The 16811-nt window shown below is 33.9% G+C and overlaps 2 protein-coding genes across 3 annotated transcripts; both read right to left on the bottom strand.

Moving 5' to 3' along the window:
- Positions 1-300: 300 nt before the first annotated feature.
- LOC107617366 (serine/threonine protein phosphatase 2A regulatory subunit B''beta) lies at positions 301-8165 on the bottom strand. 2 transcript variants are annotated; one of them, XM_016319122.3, is made up of 13 exons: positions 7261-8165; positions 5202-5444; positions 4980-5085; positions 4746-4845; positions 4368-4473; positions 4166-4256; positions 3931-4072; positions 2886-3033; positions 2493-2602; positions 1707-1863; positions 1502-1627; positions 1258-1408; positions 301-651 (listed from the first exon to the last, which is right to left on the bottom strand). In XM_016319122.3, exons 1-12 carry the CDS (start codon positions 7408-7410, stop codon positions 1268-1270), a joined length of 1620 nt encoding a protein of 539 aa, XP_016174608.1. In that variant the 5' UTR covers positions 7411-8165; the 3' UTR covers positions 301-651; positions 1258-1267. The 2 variants fall into 2 exon arrangements, with proteins under 2 accessions (XP_016174608.1, XP_016174607.1); XM_016319121.3 differs by having other exon boundaries at positions 1502-1630; positions 7261-8159.
- Positions 8166-8731: 566 nt separating this feature from the next.
- Positions 8732-13842, bottom strand: LOC107617367 (casein kinase 1-like protein 10). The gene is made up of 14 exons (XM_016319124.3): positions 12910-13842; positions 12720-12760; positions 11904-11973; positions 11631-11779; positions 11447-11542; positions 10884-10954; positions 10725-10786; positions 10548-10611; positions 10384-10468; positions 10055-10181; positions 9892-9965; positions 9704-9764; positions 9453-9568; positions 8732-9335 (listed from the first exon to the last, which is right to left on the bottom strand). Exons 1-14 carry the CDS (start codon positions 12983-12985, stop codon positions 9057-9059), a joined length of 1371 nt encoding a protein of 456 aa, XP_016174610.1. The 5' UTR covers positions 12986-13842; the 3' UTR covers positions 8732-9056.
- Between the last annotated feature and the right edge of the window lie 2969 nt (positions 13843-16811).

Below are 16811 nucleotides of genomic sequence, written 5' to 3'. Positions count from 1 at the left end.
CAGTTTGGAAGCTATAGGCAGAAGCAATTTAACCTTTTGTGTTAAAATTTGAGTATACTTTTGGTGTTCTACTGTTCTATGTTACTATTATTAATTGCAGTGATAGATTCTCACCAGAGAATATTATATTGTAATTAATAATCCTTAAAATAGAGTGGCTATTTTTGAATAGATATATTTAAAATAATAAAAAAAAAGAGGGAAAATGAGAAACATAAGTCTTTAAGTAACGGACGCTATGACATTTTTCTCCTCACTATGTAAATCAGAAAAAAGAAGACAAAATAAGAGAGTCGTAAGTTTGAAGCAATGTAAGTAACAAAATTGAAGAACAAAATAGACATTAAAACAATGAAAAATCCTAAGACGAAGGGATTTAAAAAAAATAGAGACCGAGGGACTCCATATTTTTGTTTCTTTACAGAAATTTAATGATACGGATAATTCTAAGAAATATGTATATGAACAAGAATAAATGTGCACATGCTACTCTAAGTTTCTTACAAAACAGACTTGAGGTAACCTCTAATTGAGGGACATGTACCACTAATAAGGCCTCTTCAAATCTTTGTTGCTTGCATACTGTGAGGGTGTTAAGAGTTACCAAATACTTAGAAGTACAACAATCCATATACCTTGCCCTTGATTCACCTGTAAGTCAAGCTATCCCAATTAGTTCTAAAACCAATTGCAAAAGATTGTCAAGTATATTCCTAATTTCCAACACCCTAAAATATAGCCTCGTAAACTCCACTAATTCTCCAGTAGTAGTAAATAAGATTTATGATATGTTTCATAAACTCGTCATATGAAAATTTTCATCTCATTTTTACCCCCTAACTGTGATTGGAGGATAAAAATTTATAAGGATAAATTTCATGTGCAAAAATATACATACAACTCAACCACGAAAATTTATACCCCAGGTTTACCCTAACCATATCCTTAAACTGCCTGGGAAGTTTTTAAAAAGTAGCGTGAAAATTATCATTGATAAACTCAATCAAAATTTACACCCAATTTTTATGCTCCCAAGCCATGAATACCAGAGTATAAAAGATTCAAGTTACTAAAATGTAAGCAGAAATTTTGTATAACAAAACATAGAACAAGACATGGAGAAATGAGGAAAAATCAAGTGTATCTAAGCAATCCAAAAATCTTGTGTTCATTATTGTCCAAATCACATAACAAATCTACCTAAGACAATATCATCGCTAAGTTAACTGAATTAATGCATAGCAATATTCAACATACCTAATTAATCTCAGAATGGAGCCTCTAGAGATTCTTCCCACACATCTCCACTGGCATTCGACATATCTTCGCCATCTTCTTCCATAGAAAGCCTAATATATTCTCTATGCGCAAAACGATCCCACTCTGTCATACTTGGATCCTCACGCTCCTGAAGTTAGAACATACTTGGAATTATAATATTCCTAAAACTTTACGGAAACTGTTCATTGAGAGCAAAATAGGATCTAAAACTTGTGTCTACCTGACGTATAAGAAACGGATCACGGGTCTCAAAAGCAATGAATTTGTTCAGATTGAAAAGAATATTGAAAACGTTGCCAGAAAGTTTGCTGCCTTTAACATCTCGCAATGTAATAAATCCCTCGTTCTGCTAAAAACATAGGAAGATTACCACTTGCCCTTAGAAACAGAAACAACTATAATTTAAGAGAGAGAAAAGGACAGACCTCTGGTCCAATCATATCAACAATCTGACATAATATATCTTCAAAAAGCACTGGCTCTTGGGCCATGCACTCCATCCGATGCAACTGCTCCTCATAAAAGAACAGCATTTCATTTGGTGTCAGCACTCCATTCCCATCCAAATCAATGCATCTGAACCTACAAGGATAAAAAGATAAAACAAGCATAAACACATTAAAATTTTTTATTTAATGGTGAGGAGGAAAGAAAAATAAAACAATCCCACCAAGTGAAATTTTGATAATGAGATTATCATAATGCAACTAAGCCAGTCAATATTCAAGTTCAATTTTGAGTGGTAAACAATGCTACAAAATTGCACATGTCGGTACATTTCAAGAACTGTAAGTTAGTAACATTGACATTGAACAACTGCAATTAGAAAGAGCATTCTCAGTCGTGATGCAATTTAACAAAGAACCAATAGTACCTATATTTTGGAAAAACAGTATGTTGAGCTTATGACTCTACCAAAAATGTTCACACACAACAGCAAATGGGTATCTATAGAACGTTGAGCTTATGACAGTATCAAAAATGTTCACACGCAACAGCAAATGGGCAACTTCAGACCCAAGGAGACCAGCATCAAGTTCTTCCATAAATTACCCTTAGATAACTTTAAAGACAAACTAAATGGTAAAAGAAAATAAATTGCTTTCATTAATCATCCAAGACTACTAGTTATCATATATAAAATACAAGAAAGAATATGTTTTACTATGACCAAAAAGATACCGAGAATTTGATAAGGATAAGAATTATACCAGTATTCTAGACTAGGTTCAGACGACTTATCTTCCTCTGCAAGTATGAAATAGACAAAGTCTTCATAGTTCATCTTCCCTTCAACTTTGCTGGTAAATTTCCGTGGAACCTGTTTAAGTGCGAGAAAAGAAAAAGTTAAGATGCATTTTCATGTTTGGACCCATAAAAGAAAAAGGATTACGATTCAATCATTGAGCAAATAAAACATGCATGTTTATAATACCTTTAAATTGAGAATAATATCAAACCAACCCATCCAAAATAAACATTGAACTTCTAACTTCACACGACTTAAAAGAATTTCAAAAGAAAACAAATTTCTTGTTCTAAAGTACTGTAAACAGTAAAACTGAACTTGGCACCTTGACACTAATGTAAAATACCAAACAAACCTGAGAAAATATTCTATCAACAATCCGATATGTAAGAGAATGGTTCCCATATTTAATAAGGTTCTCTCTATCAATGAAAAAGTCATGATCTGTGTCGAGCTCCCAAAATTTGCAGTAAATGACATAAAAATGCTCATATGAGAAGTACCTGAAATTTCATACAGAATGAAGCATATAAATAAACAACGTAACATTTAATTCCATGACAGAGCAAAACAACATTGTTTGATCCATATAGCCGATCTCATCTAGTGGGATATGGCTCTGTTGGTGTTGTATTTAACTCCACATAAAAATAACTAAAATCAAATGAAATTAATTCACACTGTAATTCAGGTTCAAATGCCTCAAAGTTACATATACCAGCACAACAGCTATGGATCAAAAGTAAGTTATTTGGATTTTTAAGGGTGTTTCTTAGCACCCAGAATTGGTATGGTCTATGGGATAGAGCTGTTTTCTCAGTCACTTGGCTGCTTTGCTTGTTAATGAGTTTGCAAATAAATGTTGAAACCCAAAGTTAATGGCCACAACTTAGGCAGTACATTCTGGAAGATTAAAAGCTAAATTGGGATGATGATGACTTCTTGTATTATTTGTTCAACCTGTAGCCTCAGTTCCAAACTTCGGTCATTTAATTTTTGAGAAGACTCAGAGCTGCTTCCAGGAAGTTGCTCTATTGGATATGCAGAAATCAGGCAGCTAGACTACACTTATAGTTATATCAATTCGCTTGACTTTATCTTTTTCTGTTTTAGAGGAATTATCATTTTAGAGGAATTATCATACTCCACGTTTTAATTGATACTTTCTCTCGAACAAAATATCGTTCAAAAATGAAATGGAGATTTTCTTTTATTTCCACAGTACAAGGGCATATAAAAACAATACAAGAATGGCAGAGTTACATCACCACCGCTTGGAAAGGGAACATTAAATAGGAATCAATGCTACCAAACAATAGACAGAATTTTCAAGGAATACAAGGATATAATTCTAAATGAAAAATTTCAGATATTATCATTTCAGCTATAATGGCTTTTACCTCAGAACTTTGTTTATATCCTCTTCCTCATCAACATGCAGCATGGCATCAATGAGGTTCCCACGTTTCAACTCCCTTAGTGTAAGTCGGCCATTGCCCGATCTATTCATGTAGTAAAATATTCTATGTATCACAGTCTCAGCTGTTTAAGCACAACACATGTCGTAGTGAGAAACAGCCCGAGAACTATTTAGGTAATATAAAATAAGAAATATCTAAAATAACATTATTGTACCATATCTTTCCTGAAATTCGGGTGTGCTTTGCAAAAACTCCAACCCAGGATGAGTGGACAATAACTCCCTCAAGACAGGTTTGAAATCATCCTACAAAAAAGTAAATATCAAGACTACGCTAATGCATAACATTTAACTCGTGTCAACAATAACAAGCAACCAAAAAACATAGGAGCAAGGGTATGATAAAAGCAAGAAAACCTGCACTAGGTATGTCCGGTAAGGTTGCTTCAGTATGGTATATATTTGTGTAGCTAAATCCATAGCCAACATATTGCCTCGAACCCAATAGTCAATAAATTGTTCTCTTGAATACATGTTAAAAAAGCAGTACAAATTCATCAGGCAAGAACACCAAAGGATAGCAAAAATGGGCTATTGCTATAGAATGTAAACTTTCATCAACAGCTAAAACTGTCTGCGAATGAGTAATAGCTCTATTTTTCTTGTCATCCATTAAGAAATAAATGTATAAATGTGTACACATTTCAGGGGAAAAATTCAGAATGCTTCATCTGATAGCGTAATCCCATAGATCATAAATGGAATGATCCAAGTATCCAACAAGAAATTTGGTACCTTGTTACTGCTCCAGCATAATTGACATCAATCTTTCTGAAGAGAGCAGCAGAGAAGAATGACGGAAGTTTGCAAATCTCTTTCGTAATAGACTTAAATTCTGCAAATTGAAGACAGATTAATAACAAAGGTTGAAGACCTATTTTTTTCATGTCCTTTTTATTTTCCACGTAAATAGAAGAATCTCTCAATTCAGCATAAAGAACTAATTTGTGCACAAATAGCATATCTTACCATGTAACTGCAGACCATCCACATGACCAACAAATCGATTGTCAATTTGAAATAGGAAATGCTCTTTCATGTCATCCGGAGGAGGACGACCATTTTTGAAGTAGAACTGCAAGCACAATCAAAACAATGTTAATAATTGTATAATAAGGGATATACATAACTCCAAAGATGGAAAGTTTAGAGAAAAAGAAATAAAGAATTAGTTTAGATAATAAGAAATACCTGCGGAATGATCTCCCGTACTGGCTCGCTGACTACTTTGAGTGGAGAACTTAATGAAGAAGGACTATTTCTCTGTTTCATAGTACGTGGGGAACCAGCTGAACTTCGTGGTGAAAGCGGCGGTGTTGTACCAGCTGGAAACAACGAAGGTACTGAATTGCCTGCCAGAGCATTTGTGGTTGGTGAGCTCTCAAGTGCACATGACAAAGCTCCTGCCTTTGCATCATCTATCAATGACTTGACCTGTGTTCACAATTCATTGATTAAAAAGGAATAGAATAAAATAAACATGACTATCTTACAAAAGTTAACATGGCACAGAAAAAAGCTAAACTAAAGCAAAAAGAAGTAATCCTCTATAGTCCTAGTACAGAAGTACTCCATACATTAGGAACTCCACAACCTAGCTTAAATTTATACAATTCAACAGAGAGCTTGTTCTGTTATGAAGAATAAGGTCGAAGACAACTATTATGCATCTAGATTTTTTAACTAAAGAAAAGATATTTTTAACAAGAGAAGAAATAGTACAGAGAAACTACATGTTTGAAAATCCACAGCCTTGCTTCAAAATTTATAAAATTCAAGAGACAGCTTGTTCCATTTAAAACATAACAAAAGAATAAATTTTATTAACAAGAAAAGAAAACAAAAAGCATGGAGGCCAACAGAAACTCATAGCAAAAAGGTAATTAATGCATCTAGAATAGAATGCCCATTTTTTTCTACCAAGTGGTTCAACTTCTCATATAGCCTTCATTATATAAAATCACAGCTCAAAATTCAGCCACGGAAGTATCAAACCATGTCCACCACATGCATATTGCATAAGAAACTGAAAGTATAATATCTGACTAAGGAAGCAGGGTAAACATAACGAAAACGCAGCCAAGCCATAAGAGAGACAAGATAAGAGTCAATTTGAAATTACTTGTATCAACTATCAACAACTAAACTTTGTCCCACTATGTCGGGTCGTTTATATGGACTAAATAACACCTTAGTGTTTTTAACCTAAGCCGAGTTTACATATATACTATTAAATCCTAACTCTCTTTTTGATAGTTTAATCTCTGTTTGTTTTCTAGGTCGCCCTTAACCCCGACCTACTTGACTCTATTTGTTTTCTAGGTCGCCCTTTACCCTGACATATTTGACTATCATCCATCCAATCCACTTTCCTTATAAGGGCTCCTATAAGTGCTCTTCATGGATGTTTAAGTAGTTTCTATTTGAGATACTCTAATATTATATTATTAAATATTCATAAAGGACACCACCTCAATTATTACATAACATCCAGGCATGGAGCTTTAGAGAAGTTCATCACTTTCAACCCCTCTAGCTCAGAACAATAGCCAGAGCTCTATTTTTCAAAACAGTGAAATGGAGACCAGTTTCTCTATTGTTGGATCAGACAGCATAAACCGCGGATATGTACAATATCATTTATTATGAAACTACGACAAATAGAACAGTGGAACTAGGCAGTACAAGTGAACAACTCAATTTCAACAGAACAACTGATATCAGGCAACTGTGGTAAGTGCCCATAAACTGAGAGTTTCACATGAAAGCTCAAATGAAGAGTAGCAAGTTATTCACAAAGAGAACATACAGAACGATAGATGAATATGAATGGTGTTAGAATCACATAGCCGGACTCAAATGATCAGGTAGAATTGATGAAAATCTTGTACAGATTGAGGTTCAAATGTAACTATCACATAAAGGAATTTTCTTTCTCTTTCATCTTCAGATTTTTCTTACTTATTATAGGATAGAATGCTTTTGTAGAAGTTTTATTTCTTACTTCATAATTCTCTGTTTCTTCCCCTTCCAAAACTAAAGATTTCAGGCCACATTAAGCTCAACTTTTGCTACCTAAAACCCTCATGAAGCAATATAAAAACAATTTTAACTTGTCAAAGTATGAAATTTTACTTAGCTCTCTTTGCTCCACTTCCATTATCATCAGTCAAGTGAATTTCCAAAATCATTCATTCATTCATAGAAAAATCATTTGTTCAATATTTGAAATCAACTATGTAGCATGTACCAGGCGGCAAGTATCAGGAAGCGAAAGCCACTGTGAGAATAGCTCCTCAGCAACACCAGGATTCGATTTCAGTGCAAAAGAAGAAACCTCCTGAAGCTGCAACATCTCTGGGTCCAAAGACACCAACTCCCCAGTTTCCTTCACATCCATATCATAAACCCGAACCCAATTCCACTTCTCATGCACACCACAACAACCCTAATTTCAATCACACACCTAAAAACCCTAAACCCCACTTTCTTCAGCAATCACTCTAATTCCTCCCCCGAGCTCTTGTTCTAACAGCAGGGTTAGCAAAACCAAGTTGCTAAGTTTGCAACTTCCCATCGAAAACAACCATGGCTAGCAGCCATGAGCTACGAGATTAGAGGAACACCGAAAAGGAAACTTTATTCAGCGTCGCTTGGTCTGAACACTCGAAGAAACCAATAACAGCACAAAATAGGAAATTCAGAAAGGGAAAGAGAGAAAGGAGGGTTGCTGAGAATCAGAGAGGAAAATTTTTCGGAAGGGGCGAGAAAATTCGAGCGTGAAGATGAGGACAACGAAATAGAGGAAAGAGGAAATTGTGAAAAAGGAATAGCCTATCTGTTTCTTTTTCTTTTTTTTTTTTTTAAGTTTGGGGGGTTTGGGTTTGAGGTTTGAGAAAAGAAATAGAGAGATTAATGGTGGTGGTGGAAATCGCAGTGATTGAATCGAAGAGTTTTTTGAGTTTTGTATTTAAGAGTGTGCTTTACTGTGTGCCGTAGACGCACTGTTACCAACTGAAACTGCGAGTGTTAGAAAAAGTGTGTTTCGATTGCGAAGACTGAGAAATTGATAATTGAATATTGAATTGGATTTTTCAAGGGAATCGTTTTGAATTTTTTTTAAGGGGGAAAAAGATGTAAAACAGCGGCAATTATAGGACGTAAAAGGAATTTGTTTTCATATATTGGGTTTAAATATAAACCAATACTGTTTAAATTTAATTGGATAAGTTTATTTTGGTTTTCAGTATTTTTGTCTTGCTTCTGCAAATCCAAAACCAATATAATTAATATTCGTTTAATTTGATTAGGAGGTTAGAAAATAAGCAATTATTTTTTAAAAAAATTAACCATAATTTACTTAATACTAGTATAAATAGAAAATTTTTATAAATAAATATTATCAAAGTTTATCAATCAACCAAATTTATTTGTCAATTTATCAACGTGACGTGTATATATTCCATTTTTCTTACAACATTAACCAAATTAAACTTTAAAAAATTTCAAACAAATCTACAACATAAAAAAAAACTCAAGTCATAAAGTGCCACAGGGATACCATGTGTAACAACTAAACCTAAATGCCAACATTTATAGTATTAATTCAAAGATTGATTTCAATGATGTCATGCTTCAAGAACATTTCGAAACATAATCATTCGGCTTCCAACCACAGGCATGGAATTATGCAAAATTTGCATAGCATTTTTTGCATGTCGTTTTTCTTTTTTCCTCAACACAAATATAGAGAATGTATTTATCAAGTAGCCATATAGTTCTTGCATATAAACAAATTCCTAGAGTAACATAGTATCTCTTCTTATGGGTCCATGTGGAAATAAATCATGGAAGAACATTTGAAGAGGTATAGAAGAAGTCTGCCAAAGCTTCATGAGGTAATTTCAATTAGCTCTATAGCCTTTGAATGGACCCAATATAAAGATGGAAATATACATAGTAATCAACAATTGTGCGATATCTCAGAAGTTTCATGAATGGAACTGATGCCCTTTGGCGCAAGTAGTCTTCTGACCACACAGTTCTTCATTTCCTTTTTCCCGTACCAATTGACAGGAGTTCAAAGCTCCTGAGTGTGTCATCACGGCCTCCCCTTGTCCCGGATGCACGGGTGAATGATGTTTTGGACTCCAGACCTGGTTGAATCCTGTGAGTTGTAGATAGACGGCTGCTGCTTGCAAGCAGCCTACTTGAACGGTTCTCGCTAGGCTCACCAGAAGAACTCGGCCGACTGCTCAAAACAACAGGCCTTTTTGAGGCACTGCCATTGCGAGAAGAGCTACGAGTTCTCTCCGAATCAGCTTGCTGCAAAGAAAGAACAAAAGATAAATACAAGTTTGAGTAGTTGACTCATGATTCATAAGTACCAAATTTGATTATAGCAACAAATCCAAAAGAAAAGATACTGAAACAAGTACTAACCACATCTTTGGAAGATGGCACATCATCTGAAGACCTATGCAGATTTAGTCCAGAGCCATTCCTTCTTGCAAATGCCTCAACAGCACCTGATAATCTTTCCCGAATCTCTGGCCCACCTAAGTTATAAATACAATAATCACTATCCAATGAAAGATTTTCCATCTACATATAGTATAATTAAACTGTAAACATATAACAATTTGAACACATTTATTCATGGTAACAATAATCTTGCTGTAAAAGAAGGATACCTGAAGGTCGATCTAACCTATCTCCTGATAGTCCTGGGTTTCCGACTGGCTTCCCGGTTAGCTGTAGAAAATTTCAGCTAATATAATTAATGGTAATTAAGAGGATTCTTAACTTCAACTGAAAATGCAATGGAACATTTCTTGTTACATCATAGACGAAAATCATAACTACCGAAAGAAGTACTCACTCGAGCTCTAGAACTGGATCCAATTTGTGGATACTTCAATATAGTCCAGTCAAATACATAGTCAAATTGATAACCTGTAAAAAAGCAACATTTCAAATTTACTTTCAAAGACTCAAAGGAATTTTTCACTGAGAAGCAGTGAAACTCATGTATACTAGCCAACCTTCTCGTATGAATAGGTCACGGAAGAGTCTCTTGAGATATGAATAATCAGGCTTATCTTCAAAACGCAATGACCGGCAGTAGTGAAAGTAGGATGTGAATTCCAGTGGGTGTGATTTGCACAAGACCTGTCTCATAAACCCATAAAATAAGTTATTTGCAACAGCTAAAATTGAAAGAATAATTAACTTATTACTCGATTGTTGAACTTATTGAAGAAAAGAAAATATGATATGACACACCATTGTTGGGTGAACAAATAAAATTAACAGAAAACAAGTAATCATAATATTCAGAGGTTTTCAGAAAAGTCGCTTGCAATAATAGTACCTCTATTGGAGTAAGCATCTTCTTTTCACTTATCTTGTCATACTTCTGCTTTTTAGTCCCAGCTTTCAAGCCTTGCCAAGGGAGACTGGAAAATAATTGCTAAACTAATTAGATACAATGAGAAAGTCAGTAATGGAAGTAAGAATCCCAGGGTTGCTATCAACCTTCCTCTCAAGAAGTACATGAGCACATAACCAAGAGATTCTAGATCATCTCTTCTGCTTTGTTCTGCACGAATTATCAGAGAAATATACGTTTAAAATTAATTACTTAACATACATTTTGAATCATACAATTCGTAGAAACCTTACTAATTAATAGCCAAACATAATTTCACTCACCAACTCCAAGATGAGTATTAACACTTGCATAGCGTGCAGTTCCAGTAAGGTTTTTGTTTTCCCTGGAAAAGAAAAGGTGGTATGGGCGATATACTCAAGCACAAGAAACGAAGTTAACATACTGCAGCATGTGGCAAAACAAAATCTCAATTTCAGTACCTGTATGGTATATGCTTATGGGTTTGAAGATCACGATACTTTTTTGCAAGACCATAATCAATTATGTAAACCTGTATTGCATTAAAGAAAAAAATTCAGAAATGCCTTTGTATCAGTTATTGACATTAAACATCAGTGTCTGACTAAGTGCAACATAAAGTAAAACCAGCTTAGCATGCATATCTTCTACATCTGACAATGACATTTAAGAAACAATCCGTACAAAAGATGGACTCATGCAGTATTCAATACTTCAGATGCCAAATAGGTGACCAGTGTTGCATGTGCAAAGAGAAGTGACGGTTTTTGGCTTCTCTTGCGAGCATACTTTTTTTCCATTAAGTGTCTCACAGGGGACCTGATTGGGGTGAGAATTGACAGATTATTTCAAGGATTATTCGTGCATTGGCAATGTCTTCAGAAATGTTGTGAGATAAAGCAAGATTCTGGTAGTCTTTGTAAATTATTAATGATAATAGTTCAAACTACAAGTGAGATGTACAGCATGCATAAACACTCAACCAGGTAAGGTTAAAGTTCAAATAGCAGGATAACCCAGTTACCTGATTTGCCTTGCGGCCCAAACCCATTAAAAAGTTGTCGGGTTTTATATCACGGTGCAGAAAACCCCGGGAGTGCATGTACTCAACTCTGTTTAGCTAGTAAACCAAATTGAAGGGGAAAGTGTTAAAATATAGTAGCTATCCATTAAAAGTCTAATTCCCTTCAAATTATGGTCATACTTACGAGTTGATCTGCAAGCATCAGAACTGTTTTCAGCGAAAATTTCCTGTTGCAATAGTTAAATAAGTCTTCCAGACTTGGTCCAAGAAGGTCAATCACCATGACATTGTAGTCACCCTCAACTCCAAACCATTTTAAATGGGGTATACCAGCTACAGAATAGAATGAACACACTAATCAGACAGGCTCATAGACTATCAACTTACTTCATGCCTTGCCTACAGCAAATCAAAATTGAAAAAGTAAAAATTAGGAAAAGAAAAATTGAAAACTTACTTCCGCCTTGAAGAAGCATATATAATTTTGACTCATAATGAAGTTGTGGATGTTTGGTCTTCACAGATTCCTGACAAACCAATGAAGATAGAAGAAAAATTAGTGACACTACCAGAACTTTGAAACAGCTCAGCAACAAATTTCCTAATAAATAAATAACTGAGGCTGATTGAATACAGAACCAAATATCTTTCTTATGTAAAAGAAAATAATCAACTAGCAAAGATAAAAGTTAAAAAAGAAATACAAAGCCAAAACATGCATAATGTATTTAGAGCAACCCAATATGTTTACAAGGTTAACCTAAAATTGAGGGAAGAGGGGAGAATGGAAAAAATGTACATTAATATTAAAGTCTGAAACAGATATTTCAAATAATGACACATGCAATCAAACCTAAGACTATACAAGGGAAAAGGCTACCTTATACTCCGGTGAGAAGCTATACACATGCAGTCTATGATCACATAAAAATACACATTTGGATTGGAATCCACCGATATCATTCAATTTTTCATCACCAAAATTTTCAACTCCACAGTTATCCTAAATATCCTTACTTCTAAAGGGTAACTTCTCCCTAATATAAGAGTACTAGAAGCATGTCCAAGTTTAAGCAGATATCCTACCAGCCCAACCAGTATATAAAATCATAGCTATAAACCTATAAACATGCGGAATGAGTCTAAACTAACAATATACCAATCACAACAACAAAATCAACCGATGTAATATGACAGAAAAACATAAATACATAATAGGATACCAAACATTTAACATAAAAAAGATCCAATAGAAGCTAATAATTGCACCCACCAGCTTGACAGCAACTTCCTCTCCACTTTGCACATTAACACCTGGAAGTAAACAAAAGAAGAGCACCAGGAAACCAAAAGCAGTGTCAAGTCCAAATCATCTGAAGCAAACATTGTAACTAATTCTATTAGGGTAAAAGAAAAAAAAAGGACTTTATAAATGATAAAAAAAATAAAATAAAAAAGCATACCCAAGTAGAGCTCTCCAAATGACCCACTTCCAATCTTTCTCCCAAGCTTGAATTTTCCACCGATAACGTGATCCATGATCACAAAGATCACAAACTCAATATGTTCAACCTTCCTTAATTACAAAACTACTTGACCACACACATTAACCGATTTAAAAAAAATAAAAAATTTTGCCCTACTCCGAGAGTCTCATCAACGATCCACCTTTATTTCCCGAAAACCCTCAGATCCAAAGAGATTCTATTAAGATTAACACAGCGATCCAAAAACTGTATCGAACAACTCAAAAATTCAGGCCTTGTTAATCCTCAATACCTCAAAAATCATCATCAACAACAAAGAGACGGAAAAAATAAACAAATTAAGAAAAAATTGATCAATTAAAAATAAGATCAAGAACTAGAAATCTCAAGGCAGCTTAGTAGAATCGAAAGCTACTATTGCGATTATGGGCTCACTCAAAGAAAAACCCCTTTTTTATTTCTTATTCAGATAAAGTAGCTAGAAATCGAAAAGGATGTGAGGAAAATCGGAGTATCCTTTAGCGGATTAACTAATTTTTTTTTTGCTGAACAAGAGTGAAGTACTGTGCAAAAATGGGGAAACTGTATAGGAAGAAGAAGAAGGAGGAAAAGAAATCTAATGACTACGATGATCTCGGCGAGAGATGAGTTATTGTTGGATTATGCATCCGGTTTTGGGATCTATCCCACCTGATGAGGCGGAGGTGAATTTTCTCGGGAAATTTTTCGAGATTCCGGGAAAGAAAGGAAAGGAAAAGAAAAAGAAGAGAAAAAAGAGCGTGGGTTGGAGGAGAGAGAGGAAATGGTGTGGTCTGTCTGTGGTGTGAATGTGAGAGGTGCAAAAGAGGAAGAAATTTGGATGACTGTCCAAAACCTGTGTCCTGAAGTGATATGATATGCTCTCGTTTCTCATTTTTTTCCTTTTTCTTTTTTCTTTTTTCTTTTTTATGTAAATATTTTTTTTTTTCAAAATAGGATAATGCTATTTACGTCTAATTCTTTATGTTATTACTTATTCGATGCTTCAATTAAAGAAAACTTTATTCGTAATCCTTTTTGGTGCTTTAGAATGTGTAATTTAGGATTTAACTCACCAGAAGAATATGTAATTATAATTTATGTCATTCATCCTACTAAAATATAAAACATATCTATGTTAGCCTATAAATATTTGATTTATATAAGTATAATAATAGGTAAAAGAAATTACTAGATTCTCATAGGGAGCCATGGAGGCAATAGTAATGGTAATAAGCTTTTCATATAATTGGTTAGAGTGAGAAATATCCTTTTCCTTAACCAATAGTGTTGAATTCAAATCAGGTATGAATTTTGGTTTTGGCTTGTATTGCCAATAGTTTATTTGGTTTTATTTCAAAATAGTTTTGTTTATATTTTAATATAACATTTCACAAAATAATATTTATTTATTTTTCTCTTTATAAAATTATGATAAATTTGTTTTAGGTGTTTCAAACTCTTATTTTATATGACTTAAATCAAATGTAATTTTCTAAGAACTTAAAACAATTATATTACTTTGAGGGCAAATCATCCATATAAGCCAATGGCACATCAAAATTTCACAATTCAGCCAAAAGAAAAATGTATACATGAATTAACCAGATACACGTTTATATGTAATTTGAATTACTGATTCGAATTATACACACAAACTCACATATTAGTTTGAATTGGACTGATTCAAACTAGTATCCGGTATATTGGCTCATAGTAATTCGAAGCATGTTGATTCGAATTATGGAATATTTGTCAAAAATATTAGAAAAAAATACTATATAATATAAAAAAATATACTACAACAAATATAAAAAAAATTATAAATATTAGTTGAACGTGAATTCTATAGCATAAATTTAATCCATGCAATTATTTTAATACACCAACAATTATATCTATATGGAACCAATGCTAAATCGAATTCAATTAGTTCGATAATACGAGTCTATGAAAAAAATTACATTTTATAAAGTTTAAAAATTTTTATTATGTGATAGGTTAGTAATGAGTACATTACAAATCTTTTATAGTACTCATCATAACAATGTTTAATTTAATAATTGTTATAGTACTAATATTTTTTCTAAGGGAAAGTATGGGGAGCCAATGGAATATTTGTACAATATGTACAATGGAGGTTTAGAGAGTAGTAGAGATATAACCATTAGTATTATCTTTTTTCCATCAGCGTAAGCCTCTAGGATGAGTGGTATCATGGCATGGTATTAGAGCTTTGAGATGAGTGGTTTTATGACCTGAGATGTTTATTATCCCTAGTAATCGGATGGTTATTCTGAATATTATGGGGGGTGATGTTCATTTTGTAACTCATAGCATATTGTACACATTGTACAAATAAGCCATTGGCTCCCTAGTAGGACTCTTTTTCTAGTATTTTTGGCAAATATTCCATAATTCGAGTCAGCATGCTTCGAATTACTATGAGTCAATATATCGGGTCCTAGTTCGAATTAGTCCAATTCGAACTAGTACGTGAGTTTGTGTGTGTACTTCGAATCACCTTGATTCGAATTAGCATGTGTATAATTCGAATCAGGTTGATTCGAATTAGTGTTTGAGTGCGTGTATGTGTGATTCGAATTACTGTGAATGTGTAGTTCGAATTAGACTAATTCGAACTATATAGAAATATACTCTTGGTGGATCCTTGTAACATTTTTTTCTTTGGTTGAATCATGTAAATTTATCCAATACATGGTTTATATGGGTGATTTGCCCTTACTTTGAGGGTATTTTAGAATTTAATTTGGATACACTATTAGTATAAAATTATTTTATACATGTATTCAATCACATAATGTTATATTAGCAAAAATAACTACTTTTTATATTAACTTTATGAATAACCATTTAAAAAAATGATTGTGATTGCACAATTATATAAAACATTTTACATTATTAGTGTATCAAAATTAAACTCAAATTACGTTATTAAATTAATTGCTTTTTTAAATTAAACAATTACAATAATTTTGTTTTTTTTGGTGACTAAATAGAAAAGATAGAAAAAAAAAAGAGACAAAACCAAATTAATTGGCTAGGGTCATATCTAAATCTATTAGATGTTGAAGCTCACTCCATGGTTGGCTCCAATTCGAGTGGATGTCCGCGACAGAAGCAGCTGCTTTAGCCATACAATCTGCAACACTATTTGCAGTCCTCTGAATTAAAAGAATAGAGACTCTCCAATTCTAATTCATAACCTCCTGTATATGCTTTGCCAAATCCCATTCCGGAATATCCTTACTAAGCATTCTTTGGTTTACCAAGAAAAAAGCTTTTAAACAGTCTGTTTCACAAATAACCTCACGAAATCGACTCTCCCAAGCAAGAAGTAAACCTCTTCAAATTACATACAATTCAGCAAAAAGAACACTGCACACTTCGACTTTCCCAGTGCAACCTTTCAACCAACCTCCATCAGGATTGCGAATGATACAACCAAAACCAGCATAGTCAGAAGGAGCAAACCAACTAGCATCACAATTCAATTTAACAGAATGAACTGGAGGTGGAACCCAATGCAAACAAAGTGAAGGAGGAGACAGAGATTGATGCATAGCAAAAATAGTGTGAAACTCCCTTACTGAACTACGAATCAAACTCACCACTTTACTAGCACTCCATGAATCATCTATATTAAATAAGTCATGATTCCTGCTTCTCCAAATCCACCAGATGGTCGAAAAGAAAAGAGAAACATCTCCACTCCTTGCACCTCTGTAGAGCCAATCATGTAAATTCGAGTTATCTGAATATTGGCCTAAAAGGTTCCAGACCTCCTTGGCACTAGGACACTCCCGAAGACAATGAAGAATGGATTCAGAACCATTCTG

Source organism: Arachis ipaensis, chromosome B9 (genome assembly GCF_059453495.1).
Source record: "Arachis ipaensis isolate K30076 ecotype BB chromosome B9, ASM5945349v1, whole genome shotgun sequence".
NCBI lineage: Eukaryota > Viridiplantae > Streptophyta > Magnoliopsida > Fabales > Fabaceae > Arachis > Arachis ipaensis.
This window is presented reverse-complemented; position numbering and strand designations above follow the sequence as displayed.